Genomic DNA, 25,668 nt, shown 5'->3' with positions numbered 1-25,668 from the left:
AGAGAGAGAGAGAGAGAGAGAGAGAGAGAGAGAGAGAAGAGAGACCGTCAACGTACCGGAAGTTTCGGCAGTTTTTCCTTTTTTTAAGACGATAGTTGAAATGTATAAATATAGACGTGTAGTAATATGATAGATAAATATGCAGACGTCGAAGCGGAAGTATGCTTTTCAGTGAACACTGACAGGGTGTTTAGAATGCGAAAACTGCATCGACCGTCTTTGCGAAAGTTCACCAATGAAGAATGACGTAAGGTAAAGAACGTAAGGTATCGGTCTGGGTGACGTGGCGAAACGAAGCTACGACTTCCTCCTTCGAGCGTTTGGCATGTTTGTATGCACACGGTGGCACACCGATGCACTGGCGCAGAGCTTAAGATTGCAATGCACGCGACATTACGTGAGTTGTCGGCACGAAAGTTTTACCATTGCAATTTTCATCTGCGTCTGGTAAAACGACCTCTTACCGTCGAGCTTTCTCGTCGGATAAGCTTACGTATAATCCGCATTGTATTGCGAGACATATCTCTTAACTACTTTGTCATCCACGTAATGTTTTTATGCAAATGAGTGTTTCCATTTATGTGTTTTTTTTCTGAGAAAATGTCTTGTGACATTTAAAATAGTTTTACTATTTATAATTAAAAATGCAATTGCATAATTAATTCTCTGTCCAAATTGGACTTTGAAGGCACAGTTAGTTTTTTGATTGTGAATTCTGGTAGATATTAAATTTGTAAAACAAAAAAGTAAAATACAACCCAACTTATGTACATGACAGTAAAAGCACATTATTAAAACTTTTATAAGCATGCAAGAATTTTTTCAGATTTTTATACAGTTTAGAATTCAAAAATCTACATTGAAGCTTAAAGACCCAGGTAATTGCTGATGAAAGGTGCAAAATTTCATATAGTCGAGAGATTAAGATTTTCTAAATCATTAAAAAAATATGTTGTATTGCAAAATTTCTTCTACGAGTTACATTTTACGTTGTCAATTATATATTATTATCACCGTTATTATTTCATTATCACTTAACACACGCGTGTGTCGGACTGAACATTGTGTTGTCGATATGAAGGAAAGAGACGTAGAATCTCGGCTGTACACCGGCAGGCTTTAATGCAATCGCTCGAGTAGCAACTTAACTCGAGGAATAATCAAGTCTTAACGAACGTACGCGGTAAGTTTAACGTAAACTGAGGTTATCCGAGGTTAACTTTCCTTATTGGCCAGTAATTAGCTGCACGTTACGTGTAAACCTGATATATATACGAGCCCAGAGCTTAAGAGCCGTATCCTCGAGTGCTTTTGTTAGGAAACACCCGATATATATATTTCAACTAAACATATATCTCGTGTCCGCTTTATTGATTAGTCTTGACGCAATTCCCTTCACGTTTCTTCCCGTTTTTCTTTCGATATACCAAGACTAAGTTTAAACAACCAATCAAGAGATTTGTTCGATTGATGAATTAAATATAAGCTGACCTCGTATGTTTGCAATATAGATAGAAAAAGTTCATTTCGCTGAGCCAATTTAATCATATTAAGCCAAAGATAAACTTGTTGGTCTGCTCGGATCTACTTAACCCAAAATGTAATTAATTTTCTTATTAATATTTTATTTAACTTTTCGTCGGCAGTGTGAAATTTTCAACCTTTGTTCGTAACCTGAGTCTTCGAACTTCAATACAAATTTTTATTGTTCCAGGCTGTATAAAAATCTGAAAAGTTCTTACATACTTGTGAAAATCTTAACAAGTTTTTATTATCATAGAAGAATTGGATTATACTTTACTTTACTATTTTTTACAGAGTTAAATTTATCTACTAGAATTCATAAAAAAAATCAACTGTGCCTTTAAAGTTCAACGGCGGATAGTTAAAAACCCTTTTTCTGATTCTGATATTTGATGATTTCGTTTGTTAATGTAAAATATTTCCTGTACAAATTTTTTATTTTTTAATTACAAATAAATCTACCAAATGGCGTAATAGAATTAACAATTCAAATATTAAAAATAAATAAGGGCTATATCAAGAGGCAAACGCTGGGTGTTTTTTTTTTGCGGAATCAATATATATATTCTCTAAACCTGAATCAGTGGATAGTTACTAATTACCCAGTGGCATACTTAGCACTGATAATCAGTGAAGTTAAACTAAGAAAGGAAGAATGTTTGAGCATTATATAACTAAAATACTGATATTTGTACGTTCAATTTTCCAATACCATATTCATTGAATTTAAGCACTAAAACAAGGTTATTTAGATCACATAATAAAGATTAGCTAGGTTAGGGATCTAACATTTAATTCACTGATTACCAGTGGCATACTTGGCACTGATATTAGTGATTATCCACTGATTCAGATTTAGAGAGTATATTACATCAAATACAACGATTAAAAAATTAACCATACGTTTCGACCATTAATGTGGTCATCCTCAGTGGAAATAAATAACGGTGAATAACATATTTAAAAATTGAATGTTAACAAATAAAAGATACATACTATAAATAAATACTCTAATGCTGTGGAGAGAGTATTTATTTATAGTATATATCTTCTATTTGTTAATATTCAATTTTTAGATATGTTATTCACCGTTATTAATTCTCATTGAGGATGATCACAATAATGGTCGTATGGTTAATTTTTTAATTTTTTAATTGTTGTATTTGACATGATATATACTATATACTAATTCTGCAAAAAAACACTCAGTGTTTGACTCTCAATAATCCTTATTTATTTTTAATAATCTTATTTTTTATTCTTAAAGCATTTAATCATATTGATCCAAACGATATGATCGTATAGTAAATTTGAACAAACCAGTAGAGTTAAACAACATTGGTATAACCGGTCCTAAAAGTTGCAACCACTTGCACGTTAGCTAGAGATCCCAATTTAACTCGCCCCGAGGAGCTCGTTTCGCTTCTAAACGGCTGGTTTACGTTACGGAGATCCGCTGTCTTCGGTTCTCGTAAGGTATGACACTCGAATTACGCTGCAGACATTCCCCCTGAATTATGAATGCACCCCGAACGAAGTTACCGGGACGTGCTGTCTCTTGTTTCGAGCACCAGACGATCGCACGAAATAAACGGCGCGTACGTTTTAAAATGCTCGCAAAATTTATTGTCCTCCTATATTATCTGCTTTCGCGTTATTCTCTGGCAAGATGACAGCGCACGAATACTCTTCCTCCTGCATTGTATGCAGATTCGCGTCTAGAACTTCTGCTATATAACCACGTGCCCTCTTTATTCGCTTTCGCGACACTTTGTACTTCAGGAAATTTCATGAATACGGTCTCGTAATAATCTGGGGATATTTTCGGTGGACGTGAAATAAAATGTTCTTCCCACGCGCGTTTCGTAGATGCGTTCCCGTAATACGGTAAAAGTTCAACTGCCTGCATAATGCAGCGTGTCTTATTGTTATACAGTAATAGGATGCACGCCGAAAGCGCAAAGTACGACGACGGAAGGTATAAGTGAAATATTGTACGCAGGTTTAAACATATTTTCCGACGTGATCATAATGCGGCCGTAATGCGACTTTAATGGGCTCTTAGAGTCAAGTTACATTTCTCATTGAACGGTGTACGCAAGATTGCCAAGCGGTTCTGAAATTATACGAGGAAGATCGTATATGCCTCTCTGTTTCGAAATACATATTCTGCAAGTACAAAAGAGGGGCCGTTCGAAGAACTTACTCGAGAGACGAAAGGGTTCTCGTAGGAGTGGCCGATCGATGAGGAACGATCAGTCGATCATTTCGAATACGTTTCTCAATGATCGTCGACAAGATTTACGGCGTTTCATTGATGTACCCTAACTCATATAAATAATATGACTGAGCAGAGGTTACGTTGGAATGACCGTTTAGTGCATCCAAGAATACTTATATGATCGGCTACTCATAGGTCTCCATTCATTATGGTTTATTCATAAAATGCTTCACGTGCTCACGCCTTTAAGGGAGCGACTGTTACGACGATTTTACAGGCGCGTCTACCTTAGGAATCTCTTTTCAAGAGCCGTGCCATTTGCCGTTTTACATAACTAAATATTTTCTCTCTATATTTGAGAAAACTTATGGACGTTTGTGTTACAAACGTGTGGGATTTTATATATCGTTCTAGGATGACTTATTTTTGACCGCGTAAAAAATTTTACGCACGCGCGACATCACGGACGTTGTGACTGCTGCACTCTCGGCTTGTGTTATTAACAATCGAATCGTAAAATGCAAATCGTAAACCGCACGTGCGTGATGCGCGCGTGCTGAGAACCGCTGTAAGGTAGGAATCTGACGGTAAATTACGAGCTACACGAGTACCTACACAGGATGTTCAATCTGCGCAGGTGGTCGGCCAACGGAACGGTCGGATGTTCGCCAAAGGGATGTACGCGAGGAAATTACAAGAGACAATCTGTCAATTTTTCTCTCGTTTTGATAACGAATTCTGAAGTGGCCGGTCAAGAAGCAGCCGATCTGTGTCAGCTGTGCTCGAGTGGCTGTATTACTCTTGCGCGAACTAATCACGATTGACGATGTATGAAAGCTTATCCGCGAAGCTGCGTGCGTCCTCTCGGTGTATAAGATTAAACTAACATAATTCACGCGGGATGCACTAACTGACACGTAATGTGAAAGTCGATAGTCGCTACTAAATTTTTATATGCCACAAGATGTTAACGACTCCAAGGAGTTTCTACATGTGAAGTATCGCCGTGTCTTCTGCAAATAAGAACGGCTGTCATATTTGTTTTGCTATTGATCCGAAGAGGTTGAGTTTATACATCTGAATCTGATTGTGAGTACATTTCGCATCTGGTACTGTGAAGCTGCGATCGAGCCGTGCGATTTCCTGTTTCGTAAGCAAAAGTGCCTTGAAAAAGTAGTAGACGCGAGGCGCCTCTGTTGCTATTAGGGTTAATAGATGGCTCGATCCAGCGATGTGATTTCCAGTTGAGATTCTTCAACAACTGAGTTCTAAACGTTGCGATTGAATAACGCGTTCATAAACCGCGTATTTTAAATTCTTTCTATATACCTTAGAAGGAGGTTCTCGCGTTTGACGAAATATAAGACAAGTCTATAATATACACGTAATATAAAAATTAATAATATCAATAATATCTAGAAAAAATTTCATTGATTTTTACCGTACCATTTTGAAGATATTTAATTCTAAATTTATAAAATTTTACATTAAGTTGAAGGTATAACCGTATTCTATAGTTATTCTCTTTTAAATTGAGACACTTGTGTTGTATAAGACAGCAATTTAAAAATCGTTATAATTATAAAGTAAACACTTAAATTTGTTCTCGTAAAGTTTTATTTAAACTGACCATACAGTTTACAAGAAATTTATATTCTTCAATGAAAAAAGCTAGAATATGTGTCAAATAGACTATGCGTAATACATCAAATGAGCATTTTACAACTTTTTGTCATTTTGAAAATATTTAGTAACATATAAAATTAACAATAATTATGTGTAATGGCATATTGTTAGTGATCTTTTTATTCTATTATTTTAATTGTTTTACATATTATTATGAATAAACTGTCTATTGACTAGGAAGTAGCGCAAGAACCTCCTTAAATTGTAGGAATATTGAGCACAAATAATAAAAATTAATTATCTCCATTTTAAAACAACTATGTTTTAAAAATCGTAAACACGTTTAAAAATGTTTCTATTAATATCTTTGTTTCTGTGCTACACTCTCTCTCTCTCTCTCTTTTTTTAATTATATTTTATGATATTTATGTAAGCTCTAAAAAAAAACTATCTTTTTTCGTGCTAAAATATTCTTCTATTATCTCTCCGTTTGTCGCACAAGGGGTGTATTAAAGAGGATTAAATTATAAAATTATGTACCCTGTATCGAGCGCTTTTTAGCTCGTGCTCGGTCGAGCTCTTTTTTATATTTTATCTGGTAGAATAATTTATCTTGCCTCCAAGCTACTGTTTCTTCCCAGAAAAAATTTCATCTCGTGACAATATAAACATATCATAAAGTATAGGTTTTCTGCAGATTATTTTCACGATACTGATAATTTTAAACAAACTGATGCCCGTTTTTAGATGCAGATTAACTTTATTCTCAACTTATTCTTCATCTTTTTCTAATTGTTAGAACTAGAAAAAGGTGAAGACTTAATTCGAGATTAAAATTAAACTACATTAATGGAAACAGCATAAGAAAAGTAAATTTTTATCACAAATTTATTAATGAATAGAAAAGTTTAACATAAAAAATTTGCAGAAAAAGCTTCTTTGTGCGAAGGACAAATATAGACCATCGCGTAGATTAGATGATGGCCTCGTATTGATTTCTCGAGATTCACAGAATTCATTTCGATTATTCTAACGTCGATATAAACTTGTCGATGCCAATTATGGAATACAGTCTTATACTTGACCCTTGAAACGAATATTGCGTCAAGGTTGCACAACAGTGATGCTCGTATGACGTCGTGTAGTCAGCCCCTATATTATCTACTTAAGTTAGAAACGAGGAAGATGACTGGCGATGTGAAGCAGTGATAGTCTTGCACGAAACCGCTACCATTTTATCACTCTTGTAATCGAAATTATATCCTTTAAGTATTCATATCGCGTCTATGTTAGACATGAAAAGTACATTTGAATGGTTAATATATCACGATGATGTTTTGTACTCATTGGTTTATCGAGTTAACACGTGCCAAGTTGGCTTCTATCGCCAGTTATCTTTCTCCCGGCGGTACACTATAGAGAGCAATCGTTTTCATTGACTGGTGAATATCTGATGGGACCAGCGCCATTGCGCTCACAATCTAAAAGATGCATCGGACGTTTTCTACGGAAGAGAATGTGCACGTAGTACACACGCACACGCGTACACGACGGTGACGAAGGCGGTAGACGTGCGCACGTACTCTCTATATACGTCTCGACGCAAAAATAGAAATAACACGGTGCTTAGCATGAGAGAGCATGTCTGGCATGTACGAGGCGGGACTATCGATATCTGACAGCTGACCCCGCAGGGTCAGCGCGAGTAGGCGAGGCCCTACGGCCCAACGGAAAAGGAAGTCGTGACTCGATTCCTTCTTTCTCCCATCTATCTTTTGCTCGCTTTTCACGCGACTTCTATAGAGATCGATATTCTCTCATGAAGCACGCATTATTTTAGAACAATTTAATACTATCTCTCATAATATTTAATAGTATCAAGATATAGATACAGATATTACAAGATGACGACAGTTCGAAAGTAGATCTGTGAAGTTGGCATCTCTAAACGCAAATTTTTACAAAGTTGATACGGTAATTTGATTGTCCACAATTTGTCCACATTATGGACAATCGAATTTTGTACATAATTAAAAAAAGATTTATACTCACTTTAACTTTTTTGTTTATGAACTTTTTACAAGATAAAATATAATTAAGACAAAAAATAATTATTTATGGATAAGTGTGAACAAATTGTGGACAATCAAATGCCATATTAATTTCATATTTAAAGATGCAACTTCACAGAGATCTTTTAAAAGTTTATTTTTAAAATAAAAAATACTCCATCAGATTCGATTTTAATGATTTGGTTCTGCTAGCTTAATAGAGAGATATATAATATTTGATCGTATTTAGTCCATGCTTATTACTAAAATTATACTAGTATTAGACTTATACGATTAAAGCAGGTTAACGTTAATGAATAACATAACACAAGTAATTACAACGCCGGCACTCGATCAAAGTTGCGATTATAGTTGTTACCGCGTGAAAGTATCGAAAGTCTAGTGCCGTTGCGTATATCTTGAAAGATTTTAATTACAATCATTATTCGACAAATTGCAGTACAAGGTTTCCGTAGAACGCATCACGCTCGTAATGATCGCTTTACTTTCCTATACTTAATACGATAGTTTTGTTCAAGATTGCGTTAATTGCTTGAACACTTAAACAGTTTTTCAGGTAATTTTACTGAGAGGCTTAGCGCGATAAGAGCGCATATCCCGTCGGTGAACTGATATTTTCGCCGACACCTGTCAGAGCGGGACAGGCCACTCAGTCAAGCGTAATCCCCGAGACAGGACCCACGTCGACGTGATGGTCCCATTAAAATGATGGGCATGTACGGACGCTGACGCAACGTCCCATTCACCTTGCAGACTGGGAGCATCGTTAATCTTGCGTGGGGTCTCCTTCTCGGCTACTCAGAAACGTAACGAGGGTGGCCGGGCGATTCTGGTGACGGTGCGACTTGAGAAAACCATTAAAAATGATAACTGCGGCTCTCTACTGCTCCCGATTGGGATCTACCACATTCCGTGAGAATGTAACATCCGTCTTCTTGCCTTTTCTCATCGCGACGCCTTACCACCACGATTTGCCGCAGGTGCATCATCTCCCACACCTCAGATTTCCGGACAAAACGTCGTTTTATCTTGAGAGAAAAATCAGGAGTACAATGGGACTTGTACACTGAAAAAATGCATGTAATTTTACATGGAAATTACATGTTTATGACCGGAAAATTACTTATATTACATAAATATAATTGGAAATTTACTGGAAATTTCCAATCATATTTAGGTAATTTTCCGATCATGGATATGTAATTTCCATGTAAAATTACATGCATTTTTTCAGTGCAGTTCTTTTTCACAATTCTTTTTATTTATTGAAATTTTTTGAATTGCAAAACTAATTTAATTCCGTGCCTAAGGTAAATGTCCCAGTAGCCGGACACTTAAGCGTAGGTTGTCATAAATAATACAATTTATAATATATTAGAAGGTTTTTAACATAAATATTTGTATTCATATGAAAACTCAGATTTGAAAACTCTCTTAAGCAAGAAAAAATTATTTGGACCTACTTATAACAATTATTAATAATTAATTAAAATATTTAAATAAGTAATAGAATGCGTCAATGGCCGAACTGCCGGTCGAACACAGATGTAATTGTCCCAGTATCCGACCACAATTAGTAAATTAGTATACTGATGGAAAATATTAATATAAATAGATGTTTAATGACAAGAGACAACTAATTCAAATTTATTTTTAAAGCATTTAAGACTAATATTAATTTAAATAAATAAAGTTTTGTGTAACTGTCTGTGTGGATAGGTACTGTCCGGTCCTAGTGACTGAACACATATCTACATATGTCCGGACATTTACACAACATTTTATGTATTTAAGTTAATATTAGTCTCAAATACGCTTTTTAAAATGTAATATTATAATTTAATTGTAATGTTTAAATGCAATTAAACACAGTAATTATAACATAGTAATAAAAAAAGCATTTAAAATTAATAATAATAAATTTTGTGTGGGACATTTACCTTATATTCGATAATATCGTTCTTAAAGTTCCGCTTGCGTGAAATTAGATGTTCTTGTATTCACAGCATACGCTTTAATACACGATAGTTAGGCACGGTTCACGCCTCAGTTGTATGCAACATATGATATGCATGACTCAAGTGTGTCAGTCACGATAGTCTCTTTGCTGTACTAAATACGGTGTCGCTTTCTCGATGTGGAAAACGCAGGACGAATTTTAGAATCTGGCTACAACGTGCCTGTATCACACCCCCGCGTAGTCATCTTGTTGCGATTTCTGTTTGCTTACTTTATTATTTATTCGCGTGTGTTGCGGACGCATTCGATCAATCGTTGTCTCTACTCGGTTTCATACTGTTGCACGTGCAATTTTCGACACCACGCCACCCAATAACCGGCGGGAACGTGTAAACACATTTACGAATACAAGACGGATAAAACAATGGCAAAAATGCGTTTGTTCTCCTCTTGTTGCTCGCTCCGACTTATGCGTCACCATCAGCCGACGGTATAATTCTTGGCAGAGACTCGGTACAGCTAGCAGCCTTTTCCGCTGCAGCTGCCACCCTCATCAAAGTCTACCCGATATTATCTGTCCCTTCGTACGCTCGTAGGTACTCGTGGAAACCATGAAACCTCTGTTTGCGCTTGTTACCGATGATAGTTTAACTGTCTTTGCTGACATATGCATTAAAGCCGGAAAGTTCTGGCGTCTGTGTTTGCACAGTAGAAGTAGAGTTGCACAGTTGAATATTAGGCTCAGAAATACGCTTAGCCTGGTAATCCGGGATTACTAAAGATAGCTTCGGCCCGCTTGCCTCTTTCTTTGATGCAGCAACATTTTAGAACACTCCGAGAAAAGGTTCCTATGAAAAGCCATCTCGATTCTATACAGCACTTTGAACCCTTTCGCGATAACTAATGGTGTGGACGCATAAATAGGTGGACCGGTATCGGAAGATTCAACTTATTTCACATCTCTAAAAGCGCCTTTTAAGATCCATCCACTATTTCATTTTAAATTACCATACAATTTGTTAAATAGGAGAATATCATTGCAGAACACATAAGTGAAAAAAAAATAGAATGAAAAATGAATTCTTTAATTTTTTTCAATAAATATAGAAAACTGCAATCACATTAAGCAAATTTTGTTCGATTTATCAATTTCATGAAGTGACTATGAATATTTTAATAATGATAAAGGGGTAAATGTCTTTTCTGGAATGCGATATTCCGTGTTGCGATCGTTTATGCGAAATTAATTTACACAAATCGTGGAAAGCAAGATAAGAATCGAGTTTTGTAAACACAGAACTCGCTGACGCGACGGTATATCCGGCCGATGTGGAATTGACTTTACATTAGGTTCTATCTATGGCCTATCTAATGCAGTATTCACACATTTCACTGCGTTCATCTATTTACGATAGACTGAAGAGACGTTTTATCATGTTATGTTAGCTTGTTACAATGAGAACCCAAAAGTATTATTTTTTTATCTTCTTCAAGCTTCGTATTTCGAAACAATCTTTTTCTTTTAACGTTTCTTTCTAATAGATCGTTAAAGAAGAATCACTGTGCACATAGTATATCATTTTCTAGTAATTTCTAACTTTACTGCTGATTGCGTCACTTATTCTCCGACCTCGATTTTTTTTATGTCTTAGCATTTGTACCATACCGTATGTCGAACGCAAATGGAATTCTATGAAATACTGCATTATTTTCATGTATAATGTATCATCATGTACGTAATCTTTCGTTGACGCATCTCTTTTTTTCGATCGCTTTTTGACACACTGGGTGGCTCATACCCACAGTAATGTTTAAACAATTGACATTCTTATTTAAGAAATCCAATCAATATGAAAAAAATTATGGGTCAATTTCAAGGTCTGTAGAATACATTCAAATAGTTTTTGAATGAAATTTTATTACAGTTTTTGTGAAAAAAAATTCTTGAGTTCAATGAATAGAGAAAAAACGAGTAAAATCTTTGAAAAATTGTAACTTTTAAAAAATTCGATATTAAAAGTCACAAATTTACAGCATTGTTGTTCAGATATGATACTTTGAAAAAAAATTAGTTTGTAAATTGGTTTTGGATAAAAGATATTTATTTTGCATATTGATTGTAGGCTATTTTGGGAATTGAAAACATAGAGATTTTTTTTATAAATATTGTATTTTTGTTCTATAAAATAAAAGAAAATTGAGATTCAGAGAGTTAAAATAATTTTGTGGGTGGTTCACGCCCAGTATGTCAACGAAGGGTTAATTTACTATTCGCGTTCGCATTTCTTCTGAAATAGTAAGCGAAACGTTTGCAACGCTCTGTCCCTTTTTCTGCCGCAGTACGAGCGATTCCAGGAAAAAAAGCACATTAACGTGGGATTAGCCTGATAGAAAGTGCACTCGGTTGCCCGAACTTTGGGGAAGTACTTTTATCTTTGTGCGAGCAACGTTGTTCAGCCAGTCGCGAATTGTAAAGATTGTGCGAGCCGGTCGAGTGCTGGCGTTATTAAACGTCGTGAAATGCGAGGGGTCTTAGTTGCGCCGGACTGCTTCTTTAATTTCGTGTGCGCCGACCATCACGTAGGTGCCCATTAACGACCATTCTGAATTTTTTTCTCGTTTACCAAAGGGAGAGCGGAAGAAGGGTTTAGCGGAAGGGTAGGATTTCAATTCGAATAAAAACATTGTTTATGTTGCTGACGGTATAGAATTTTTGTAAAAAATAGTAAGTTTAAAAATATATTAGGTTTTATGAGCTTCTTGTTACATTACGATATCATCGTGCGCGACGAAAATGGAAACAACCATTAGCGATTAGCTACTCTGGTGCTTTCGGTTGCCTTGCGCTCATAAAGATCCTGTTGACGAGCCCATCATTCATCAAACGAATCTCCGTAAAGGACTTTAACGATCGACGGGCGTTAACCCAGTTGCTCGGGCGTGATGCGCGTACGCGACTTGATGATCCAGCGGCACTCCATAAATCAGAGATATTTCGGTATTGCGGAAGCCGCGATATTTATATATAACGTGGGTTCGCGCACCTATGGCATCGCACTTTGTGTCCGAGTGTCGGTACATCAAGCGTACACGCTTGTCGTGATGCTCGCGACTGCCTGTCGTGCTGCGTCTACGATGAATTTGATACCCGGCCAAGTGTGGCTCGGCTGCGAACTGACTCACTCGAAGTGTTGTGGACCAAGTTAGAATTATCAGTCTAGAATCAAGCGAATCCATCCAGAGGAAACTCGTATCAGGGAATACAAACAAGTCTCAGAGAACAATATGTTCAAAATGTGGACATAAACGTCTTAAACACGTTACACTGAAAAAAATTTCGATCATTTTTGGTCCAATGAATAATCGTTAATCAATGTCCGACTTAATGTTCAACTTAATGTAGTTAATTCATTGATACAATAACTGGATTCATTTATATAACTGCTTTATAATACTGCATATTCATTCTTGCAATGAATTTTAGTAATAATTTTATAATTTAACAATATGAAAATCCTTGATTATTGACTCGTATGAATAAATCTAAATGTATTTCATGCCACCTCGAGTCCAAATACCGGTTGTAATTGTGTATTAAGTTCTTTATTATAATAAAATATACGTTTCGATCCTTGTATAGGATCCTTATCAATATTTCTTAGATACTACAACTACATCAATGTGTTTCCTAGAACAATGATATATTGTTAGTATGTATGAGATGATCGCTATACTGGTCATGTCGATAGTCAACAAACAAAGTTGCTTGTTGACTATCGACTCAACAAGCAACTTTGTTTGTTGACTATCGACATGACCAGTATAGCGATCATCATACATACTAACAATATATCATTGTTCTAGGAAACACATTGATGTAGTTGTAGTATCTAAGAAATATTGATAAGGATCCTATACAATTAGGATCGAAACGTATGTTTTATTATAATAAAGAATTTAATACACAATTACAACCGGTGTTTGGACTCGAGGTGACATGAAATACATTTAGATTTATAATCTAAATCATTATGAGAATTCATTAGACCAATTTTCATTAATTCAATGAATATTTTATTGTATTTACATACAGTTTTGGTTCAATGTAAGGACATCTTCAAGACATCTCATAATGTGATGTCTAAAAAATGTCTTAAATATTCATATAATCCGTTGTTATTTGAAGACCGTTTTAAGTAATGTCTTAATTACTTGTTTAATCAGAAAGTTAATCCGATCCTCTGATTGGCTTATGACATCTTAAGACTGTACTCAAATATAGCGATCGACTACAGATATTTTAATGACGTCTTCAAGATACCTTATGTTTGTATTTTTGATATATTGTTCTCTAATGGATGCAATCTGATTTTGCATCGACAGTTGGCTATTAAAAGGGGTTGCACTGTATAATAATAGAGGATAATTGGAGCGAAGCGTCGCGACGGCTGTTCTTGAGTGATGTAAAACGAGGGAGGGTGCATGTCGTCATTCTCTTCAGTAGGACAAGAAACGCTTCTTGTGAAATGTCTTGTGTCTAAACTTACGATGTTTTTGATGTTGTTTATTGGCGTCACGGAACTCGAAGAAGTAAATAGAGTCGCCTCTTTAACTCGACAAAAGTTTCGTGTTACAGATTACAAGTTTAATCGTAAACTTTTATTTAACATCTTAGCTGTACACAGGTCACGAATATAAAATTGTTACCGATAAACTAAAGTACTCCCTGATGAAATCCGTAAATATTAAGAGTAGAAAGAAATTTTAAATCCGCGTTATATTCGTTAGTCTCCGTAAAAATCGAATAGTCGCTTTATAAACGCCAACACGTATTAATAAATATTAACGTTAGCGATGCTCTGTTACTATTAAACTCATCGAGTCGTTTAATCACCGGATCGTATTACGGCATAAATATCAGCACACTTTCTTCTTACAACGTTCGTTTGTACTCGATAAATTATAGAAGATAACAAGTTTCCAGTTTGTACGTGCTGTCAGCAGGCGTTCAGTGTCTCGGATATTAATTCGTCTGATAATATATTGACAGAAACATACTCTCAGGAATTTATGGTGGACGTATTGCGTTTTCGATGTCGTAACCGGAATTGCGCGCATTCTTTATCAGTTTGCGGATAAAAGAAGGCGACATATCCCATTAAATTTATCTCATTCTCAGTTGTGACCCCTGGTTTTCTGAACCTGTATATTTATTACAATCAATGGTCTCGATTGGCCGGCTATCGAGCGTGGGTGCGTGGGGCTACGGTATCTAGTGAGCAATCTCTAGCGAGATAAAGGATACGAAGGAAAGTACATATGCCGATTGCTTAGTCGCATAAGTGTATTTTCGCGTCTTGTAATATTCTAGCCTCGATTGCAGGTAACGCAATTGCGTTACCTGCCATACGAATGTGTCATTAGATACGATATCACCGAGCATAATTGGTTTTATTGTTCCCATATATATTTATTTTTTTACTTTATTGGCATAAATTATCATAGCCAGTAGTATACACGTTTCATGAAAGAATGTCGTGTACGAATTGTACACGATCATGTAATCGCAAGCTGAAAACATAGTTTTATGACTCCATCAATTCGCCTCATGCGGTTTTGCCTGAATAAAAATTGAAGTCCGTTGGTTTTTGTTCATTTAAGGACAAGGTTCGTCGTGCTTTTCTTCTTCCTCATTCCCTCGAAGCGCGACAGCCTCTCTCGACACTCTTAATCAATTCCTGCTCGTGAGAGCGGATATATTCGTGCTTGTCGATCTCGTAACGTCCCACCGTAAATTTATCCGTCATCTCTTGTTACTCGTCGCAATGCTTGCTCCTCCGCCTTTCGTTCCTTGTAATTGCGACTTTTTTGTAGACTTTGTTACGAGGTCTGCGACCCTCGAGAGCAACAGACTCCCGCAGTTCGAACAGGATGCGCTTTTACGAATAGTGCGATGGGACATTTCACTATGATGAAAGCGTCGATTGATCGACGGAAGTGAGTAATAGAATTTCCGAGAGACATGAAATATATGACTAGATACAAAGAACAGAAGAGTCGGTCGATAAAGAAATATGATTGTATTAGATAAGCGGTTTAAGTGGCTCTTCCTTATCTTCAATTGAATTTTTTAATCACCTAAATTACTTGAAATTCCTATCAATTAAGTATTCTTAAAAAACGCGTGATATGATTACCCTCCTAATAAGCATTTCCGCATTTTTAACCCACTACCGTTTCTCACAACGTTTGGCAAGAACTTATGCTAATGTTACATGGCAAAACTGGATGGTGATTGCAGTGAAATGCAAATTATACCCGTGGCGTTATTGCACCTCAGTATCGGCAATTACGCGGACGCTTATTGGAATTTATATTGCGTTGATTTTTACTCTCAAACGAGAGTATCATCAAAAAGCCGAACTCACCTCTGATAAAAGATATCCGATTTTTATAAAACAAAAGTTGTCCATTTTATTAATACTGCTTTGTTCACGTTAAAAATATCTTTTTTACAATTTTGCAGTTAGACTGAAATGCACCGATGTATACTATTCTGGTTTTTAAGATCCAAAATGTTTATTGAAAATTGATAAGATTCATCAGATTAGTTTTTTCAGTTTTGATTTGCTGCATTTAGTTAAAATTCATAAAATCATGCGACTAACTTTCGCTTTGGCCAACCCATGTAATTTCTCACGATCGTTTCACAGCTTAATTTTTACGAGGAGGAAATTAGTATGGGCTGTGGCGACCGTTAAAGACTTTAAACGCCTTTGAAGCATTGGTCGATGGCAATTGACCACAACCCTCGTCGTCGTCCTCAGAACGTTTTACGTGGCTATTGTTGCTTGACGGGCGCGAGAGGTAACTAAAAGACGAGACTAATTGTCGACCGTAAAATAACGGTCGCACATCATTGCGTGTGGAATCGATGAGCGAATGAAATTATTAAGATGATTACAATTTTTTCTTTAGTAATAACCCGACCAACAATACACTACTACAAAAATTCTTGTTTCAAAAGAAAATTTTCTAAAGGAATTACATTAGTCTCATCAATACATACATATTTTATATCGAAATAATATATACATATATACAATTGTTTATTAAAATCTGTCCATGAATCATATAGTGCTATTCCTGATCAAAAATTGATTCGAAAAGTTCTCTATCATTTTGGTGGAGGACTTTATATATAATATATATGTGTACACAGGGTTAATCAGAGTCGTTGAACCAACTTTTTACCCTATGAGAAAATTATCGACTTTATACCTTATTGAATTATAACGTGTGCAGTCAATTATTTTCTCATAGGGTAAAAAGCTGGTTCAACGACTCTGATTCACCCTATATATATGCAATATATACTCTCTAAATCTGAATCAGTGGATAACCACTGATATCAGTGTTAAATATGCCACTGATAATCAGTGAATGAAATGTGAATTAATCTAGTCCCTAACTTAGCTAATCTTTATTATGGGATCCAACTAATCTTGTTTTACATTGTTAAATTTTATAGGGTCAAATTAACTTAATGTGAGTCGCCATTACTCCTACACAATAATATCGTTATCTTTTACTAAAACAATGGTTATATTTGACACTATACTCTCAAAAAATTTTTTAGGTAGTCGAAAAATTTTTTAAGAGTTCCAGTAGTTCTGATTATCGTTTTCGGCAGTTCTCGATGAGTTCTATCGAAAAGTATGAGGTGACAAAGCGATTGGGCCAACGATATTCAAGATACGCGAAATTAAAGAAGTGATCAAAAATTGTTTTTTTTTGTTTTTTAATTTTCTTGTTTGTCAAAATTGTTTTTTATGTTTCAAGAACTCTAGGTATTCACTAAATGAAGCTATTGAGCCGCTCAGAACTATTCGATCTCGAATTTCGCTGAGAAGTTAGTACCACATTTTTTAAAAATTATTAAAAAATTGTTATTAACTGAATCTTGCATTAAAAAATACAGAGAACTCTTCGTCTCGTTAAAAGGAAGCAGGAACTCTAATCAGAATTATTGTATCTAAAAATTTATTTTTCAAAAATTTTTAATATTTTTTGGATTTAAAAAAAATTTTTTTATGCATCAGGAACTCTAGATATTTACTAAATAAAGCTATTGAACCGCTCAGAAATTCGATTTCGAATTTCGATAAGAACTTAGCACCCCATTTTTTAAAAATTATTTAAAAATAGTTATTAAGCGGAACTCTTGTTATAAATTATAGAGAACTCTTCGTCTCGACAAAAGGAAACGGGAACTCTAATCAGAACTATGGAATTTCAATATTGGGGTGCTAACTTAAACGCAGTATCATGTATGCCATTGGGTAATTAGTGACTATCCACTGATTCAGATTTAAAGAATATATAAGTACGTGAGCGAATATCCAATATGTTCATATGAATTCCAATATTTAGAATGGAAAACTATCAAGATACTAGTTATATAAAGTTATATATCTGTGCGATAATATATAGTCAGAAATTGATTTCTTCGTTCTCTGTCTCGTCCGTAAATCTTTTTTAGAGTACAATCATTCGCTGTCTTCCGTTGGACAAATGTCTCTTTTTTTTAAGTGCCAAATATCTGTCGCACACAGATAAGAAGCGATTAATATCCCACGGTGGTGCACTTGTTCGTCCATTCTACGGTCATATAAATGGAGCACATTTATCACCGCGCATCGGATTAATTGATTCGTTAAATCCTGCAGTAGCAGAGGATTTGAATTCCATGAGAGGGCCATTGAAACGTTGACATGCGAGATGAGGATCCGAGATAAATCGTGTGGATATAACGATTATATCCTATAATCATCAGAGAACCGCCGATAATCAATATACATCGAATGGAAACATGACATTATAATCGTGGACCATGAATTACTCTCACGCAACAACTTAATATGTACGTCATTAACATATTCACAAATCACTAGGTTCTAGAGAAAGTCAGAGGAATGGGGAAATCTGCTCGCAATTAATCGAAAAGAGAGATCAAGGGTCAATATTCTTCCGTGAGCAGGAATCTCTCATTTACTTTCGATTTTCTTTTGCATTCCAATTTGTCGTTCACGCTTACGGGTGTTCGGAGCGCAATTAATTAAGTGTGCCTCGTAACCGCGATACGATACGTGTACAAAAAAGAGATAGATTAATCTTCGATACGTACGAATGAAACACGCACAGACCTTAAAGACCGTTTTACTGTCTGCGATATTTTATCGTTCTTATCGTGCATGATGGTCAGGCGCGTGGGTTTTCATTGGGAGACATTTTGTTAATTTTTAATGAAAATACCATAAACCCTTAATTGCTTGCTTCTCCTCTTCTCTCAATTCGTTCGACTTGGCAGTCTGGCAGAGGTGACTTATGGTACACTCAATACGCATGCAGTTATAACATTACGTATTCATTACGCGGAGATAATAATACACCAATGCTGAACCGGCGATTGCGACGAAAGCTTCGGTGAGTAATTAATCCAACTTGGCTGACGTTGGGGGCGTATAATGAGAGAGGAACAGATTCGTTATATTTGCTTTTAATTGCATATTTATGATGCGAATACTTTACGGTTGCCGCACCGCGAAATAATGCTTGCGTGTACGTGCATCTCATTAATTGAATTCATGAAAAAGTGATGAATTTACACAATGTATAGATGTAATTATTAGTCAAAGTAATCAAACCTGTTAATGGTATTTACGTTTCGACTGTTCTAATTTAGAAGGCGATGATTACTGGTAACAATGGTTGCGTTTTGAATCTTATAATTTTCAGTTTAAGCAAAAAAATACAATAAAGTTTATTGACGTTAAATAATTCAATACAAAAATCGTCTTAATTGATGACGAAACTGTGGAGTCACATTTGACCCCGATCATTAGAGGGTTAAAAATCAATTGGTCTGCGTGCATCGCGAAATTTCTCTCGATGCAACTGGAATTGGGTTAGGTCAAGCCGGCTGCGAAAATGATGGTGTGCATGCTGTGAAGTGGAAGTTGATCGTAGGGTCCTCCGTAATCGCGCGATGAAACGACGCTGCGCAAAGTATCGGGTTGCGAGAGAAACAGCGGGTTTAATCTTAACCTGTAAACGCGATCAGTTGCATAATCACGACTACCGTTCGTCAAATGAAGGTCTAGGGTTGAGAGTGTAAAAGGCTCGTTGTCGACGCCTTTTTCGTGCCTCCTCATTCTACACGGTTGCCAGTTTTCAACGTTCGAGTGCATTGCGATGAAAAAAAAGAAAAATTGTGAAAAAATCTTGTTTTGCCAAATTATATTCTCTAAATTTCCTTGAGTGAAATTTCATTCAAAAAATTGAGTGATTGTATACCGAATCGCTCAAACTGGAGTAACTTTTTATTCGTATGAAGTGACTTCCACTTTATGTCGTAGAACGAATGTTTCGACGACGATTTTTGAACGAATTTTCAAAAATAAAATGCTACATATATCGAGTAAATAGGTTAAGGCCGATATTTATATCCGTTCTTATTTTAAGACCGTCTTAAGTAATACAGTCCTCTGACTGGCTTATGACATCTTAAGACTGTACTTAAGACAGTTTCGAATATAAAAATTTTCTATGTATCGGGTTAAGACTCCTAATCTTATACTGAAATCACGTTGACTGTTATTTCACTCCGAACAAATGAAACATTCACTACAAAATAAGGACAGTTTTGCTAAAGTATTAAAAAATTTAGCTGTAAGATACAGATCTGAAAATAATTTTGTTGGACCATAAAATAATTATGTGGAATGCTCAAACTGGTTATTGGAATGGTAAAATTTTCTTTTAAACGCAGCATTGCTCATCAAGCTTGAGATTCTTACGTAATTATTTAGATACTCTAACAAAATTATTTTCAGATCTGTATGTGGCTAAATTTTTAAGTACTTCAGCAAAATTGTTCTTTTCACGTATAGTTGGATTTAAATATTCACCTTTATGAAAAGTGAAATGTTGCTCTATTTTGAGTGGCAGTATATTCACTATCAATTTTCAAGTGGATTTTTACTCATTTTAAGTGAGATTTCACTTTGGAAAATTTAAAGAGTATTAACGTCTAATAGAAATTCGACTTGACACGAATAGATAAAGATAATTCTCGCTACAAATCTCATTTATACGTCGCGACCATTCATCATTGGCAATATCGAACACGATTATGAGTGGACATTAATGTTGTAAATCGACGATGATATAGTCATACAGCCTTGCGAATGGAAATCTAATAATTTTCCGAGATATCACCGTTGTGCATATAAATTCGCGCGCAAATAGTGTTCCATTAAAGTAACGCGGACCACCAAGCACGACGGCGCGTGTCATCCGTCAAATTACGAACGATTTAAGCGTTCTTAAGCCGACGGCGCTCGAAAGTCGACGTTATTGACAACCCACGGCCAGACACGCTACATTCATATTTATCCGTTTCTTCGCGGTCTTAATTATGCCGTGACGGCACACGTAAGATAAAAAAATGAAAGAGGAAAAATGTTGCAATTCCTGTTCCGACGAGATTTAATTTTTTTAAGTGATATGGATACTTTATAAATTATGATTTTAATATTTTACCGCTTTTATATGCGTTGCCGGCAGGAATTTAACAAAAATTCTTACTGTGAGATACGAATTATTATCGTTATAAACTATGACTTAAAATCTTTTTACATAAGTGATATTGATACCTTATAAGATTGATACTTTATGGTTGTAATATTTTATTGCATTTTATGTACGTAACGTTGTTGACAGGAGCTTTGAAAACAATTTTCATGGCATGTAAATTATTTTACTGTTATCGCGAACGTCGAGTACGAGATCGTTTATTATGTCGTGGATCAACTATGGTGTCTGATTGCGCATATAGCCAGATAAAGACAAAAATAATTCAATTAACCAATATACGTTGGGTCGCCCTATAATGCCACTTGTTTTTCATGACACTAATGCGTCCACTTAAAACCGGACCAATTACCACGATTATTTCTATGCGAGAGACCATTTCGTGCGGGCATCTAATTCCAGGAGTGCGATAACGCGCTTGCTGCGGTCGCGTACACAGAAAAAGAAAAGAAACGGTTGTTGTCGTTTATAGCGATGCATACTTCATACATATATAAACTTACGTTTGTGTATATAAAATATTGTTATGACCGAAGCAGAGAGATAATTTACGCGGATTTGCACGGCTCGATATCTCGGCGACGATCCGTAAATCGTGCCCGCATATTGTTAGCTCTTTCTCGAGACATCTCGCTAATAAATTGTCCGCAATTCAGTTTACACGATTAATGGTACTTTCTCCCGTCGGATAACGTCTTCCTCCTTACGTCGATGCATCCATCTTGTTCCGGTGAGGCACCAGTGCGCCTCTTTCTACTGGCAATTTATCTGGCATGCGGCGGGAGCCCACATTTACGAGATCATTTATCGTTCAATCGATTCGGTCCGCAGCTAACGGCCGCGCCGGTAATTCACTTAATACGTTATCTTGGCAAATTATGCGTCGCGGTAGTTAATAATTATTGCGGCCTCATATCCCTTCGATGTATCCCATGTTAAATCGCACATGAACGAACAAATTTGTATGTTTTTTTAATGATATTCTCATCAAAGGAATTTACAAGAATTAATTTTGCTTAATTTCATTAAAAACGGACAATTTCATGTGCAAATTAAATTGATTCATAAAACATTTTACCTTTTTGAATCCAAATATCAAAATTAGATCACACACCCAGAGAAAAATCATGAAGAAATCGTTTTTTTCGTTGAAATTTTTAAGTTGGAGTCAAATCAAAGGTTTTTAATCGAAGAAAGATTTATTTTATTTCAAGAAATGACGTTCAAATTAAAGAAAAATTTATTTTATTTCATGAAATGACGTTCAAATCAAACAAACTTTTCTTTAACCGTATAGCAATGGACAAATTTTTTTGATTCAAATAATTTTTATTTAATCGAAGAAACTTTTCTCTGGATGTAAAAACTACAGCGAAATAAAAAGAAAAGCTAAAAAAGAATGAGTTTAAAACTTTAGAGGATGGGGATCTACTTTAAAAATCTAGTTTTTATTACAGCTTTTCCTTAAGATTTGTTATAATTTATTACAGAGCTGTCCAATTTGAGCTCCGAAGCCAAAATGCAAAATCATCGACGCAAAAAATACAATGTGAGTAAGATTTCAGGGATTGTAAAGTATTGATAAGTGTCACTGAGATGCGTATCAACATTTTACAGTCCTCGAAATCTTGCCCACATTGAATTTTTTTGCCTCGATGGCTTTGCGTTTTGGCTTCGGAACTCAAATTGGACAGGCTTGATTTATTACACGGAAAAAAAAGATTAATTACAGCAGTAAAAATTTGCGTGTGGTAGCTAAATTCCGGTCGTAACATATGGATACCTAACGTCGTATCTGCGAGGTCTAATTTCCATTAGCTGTGAGACCTAAATATTATTATTGTAACACACAAGCATTTTGCTATTATGTCGATCTGATCATTGCAGCAAACGTTTTCTGTGTAGCAGACAATTTGGTAGCAAGTATCGTTTCAGCAAACCATATTTAGCTGTGGTAGAGACAATTTTCTTTTACACGGACATATCCGATAACAATCTAACTTCATGCTGCTAAAAAAATGATCTGTAACAGACATGCATACTTTGCTATCACGTCCTTATATTAGCTACAGCAGTAAATCCTTTGTATATATTAGCAAATTTCATAGCTATAGTAGCTAATTCAATTTCAGCTAATCAGAATTAACTGTAGCCAGCAACATTTTTTTTCCGTGTATATATCATTATATTCCTTGCTTCAAAATATGACTGTTTCAGCGTCATTATGGTAGCTTTCCCATCCTGTAAAGGTTAATAAAAAAACAATGATTGACTTACATAGAAGGAAAGCTCGATGCGATGAGAATGCTTCGGCACACAAGTAAGCGTTTCCGATCTGCAGCATCCGGTGTCATCCGAGCACCTGTGTAATATGGCGCAGTGTGGAATGTAGGTGGTCGATGGGCTCGGATAGACGTCACGAACCGGAATAACTCTCGCGCGTGGCCACTGGCAGCTGCCTTCCTTGTTGACTTTAATTGCATGCTGAAGAGCCTCTCGAATTTCAGCACCTATGGCAAACATTCGCCTATAAAGTACAATCCCGTGGGATCATAGCCGTTAGAATGACAAAACGAAATTGACTAACTCGCTTTCGCAAGTCCAATAAAAAAGATAAGGCTCACGTTATAGTCCTTGTTCCAAGTACGTGACAATTGTGTTTTATCTCTTAGAAAGCCGATATATACACCTACTCGTGGCGGTGATATTTGATTTGCGACATGTTTCTTTACGGTTCTTTCAAACTTGTGGCTTTCCGGATCGTAAATCTTCGAATTTTGAAACCCTCAAACTTTTCCATTCTCATGACGTTAAGTTATTAGCTTTCGTAAGTGGACTTAGAGATTGCGTTAAAGTGGTATTCTCTTATATGTTGTAACGAGCCACGAGTAATATCATTTCTTCATGTAACTCATTAATTACTGTCTCGATAAAACGGAAGGCGAGAGCGGAGTCGTATTAAGTTAGATTAAAGAGGAGCCCGTCTTATCGAAACGGATCTTCCGTTTATAATGATTCTCTGATCCGTCTGGTATGCTCAGTTTCTGATAATACACCGGGAAGAGAAACGAGAATTCGTGATCGAGATCGAGACGTGAGGCGGCTAGTTTGATCAACGAGCTCGGATGCATCTCCTGCATCAAGTGACATAAGTTATGAGAGCTTTCTATTGATTCAGCACGGAGATAGCTAATCGCTTTCTACGCGCGTTTCACGCGCTGTCGATAATTACGGCGACACCGTCACTCCGTATAATTCGCTTCAGCGCACGGAGAAACTGCATTGTGGCAGAAAATCGGTAAATTCTAGCGCAAATAATAACAGCGGAGAAACGTCAACGATACGGAAAGGAATTCAAAAGCGATGTCGAGCCACTTAGGAAGCGATTCACCGCTTCGCGAGGTCGCGGGTCACGAGATCGCTCGCTAAATGATCAAAAGGAGAGAAAGCACATTAGTTGTTCCTGCACGTCCACATAGCATTCTCCACGTCGTTTAACTCTCATTTCTGTAGTCGTCTTACTTCCAGGATTATTGTGAAATGAAGAAGTCTCGAGATGATGACGAAATACGAGGTATTTTTAGAGCGAGAACTTTGAATTACGGATTTACGACCGTTTGCGATGAAACGCAGCTCGATTGTGCACGGACGACGGTGTTAATCGGATCAAGTTCGCCGGTCGCACGTTTTACGAGTATACCGTGGATGAATTAAGGCGCCACGACGTTTTTAATCGAAAATTATTGCGATGCAGCGAATATCAACTATTTATACTCGATGACGACTTATCGCCCATTAAAGTGTCGTTTGTCATGTCGGATTAATTTATTAGCCATTACAGAATTGGTCATGTGAAAGGTTGCGATATGGGTATGCTAGAGCTTGTAATCACTTTGGAAAACTACATGTTTTTTGCTGTTGGGAAACAATACATGATCTTCGCCCCATCACAGGCAGTGGAGAACAAAATAAAAAAGATGTTATTTTAACAAAGAGTATATAGAAAAAGAGATATTGTTTTAACAAGAAGAAACTGATTTAGATACACTGAGAGAAATGTTTTATATGTAATAAAAATTTGGTTAGAATAATACAATTTTTTTTATTAAAAAATAAGAAAGTTTTTGTAATTCACATATCAGCCAATATTTAAACTGGCTATTTAAACAAAACATCGCTCTTATTACATGTATTTAGAGAGATCAAGAAATGTATAAGTTAGATGATAGATTTGCTGGCTTGAATAACTTTCTCGAAGTAACATTCGTTTTATGCGCGCACGAGAACTCCAGCTATGAGAGATGATTTCAGTGGAGATTTCGGAAATGTACTTTTATGGAATTTCTCGCCCGCCTAATCTCGAGGGGCGATCATGATATGCTAATTTCCAACATAGGCGTTACTTTCGCCACGAGATCACATCGGCGCGTTCAGAATGGAGGCACGGCCATAAGGAATTCTAAAGTATGTGCTCTCACTACGCGTACATCTGATATTCAAACGTATTCCGGAATATATTATGAAAGAAAGAGATTAAATTCAATCATCTACTATTCTCTAATTTTTTCGAGAAAGTGTGTCGACATACAATATCTCACGGAACAATTATAG

General features: G+C 36.1%; 1 protein-coding gene across 1 annotated transcript in view; it reads right to left on the bottom strand.

Annotated features, from left to right (window-relative positions):
* Positions 1 to 25,668, bottom strand: part of LOC108767983 (uncharacterized) — a 115,812-nt gene that overhangs the window by 34,778 nt on the left and 55,366 nt on the right. The window contains exon 3 of the mRNA XM_018518151.1: positions 23,335 to 23,567. Within this exon, the coding sequence (XP_018373653.1) occupies positions 23,335 to 23,567 (233 nt within the window). The remainder of the gene's footprint in view (positions 1 to 23,334; positions 23,568 to 25,668) is intronic.

The sequence above is a fragment of the Trachymyrmex cornetzi genome, unplaced genomic scaffold (genome assembly GCF_001594075.2).
Source record: "Trachymyrmex cornetzi isolate Tcor2-1 unplaced genomic scaffold, Tcor1.1 scaffold743, whole genome shotgun sequence".
NCBI classification, from domain to species: Eukaryota; Metazoa; Arthropoda; class Insecta; order Hymenoptera; family Formicidae; genus Trachymyrmex; species Trachymyrmex cornetzi.
This window is presented reverse-complemented; position numbering and strand designations above follow the sequence as displayed.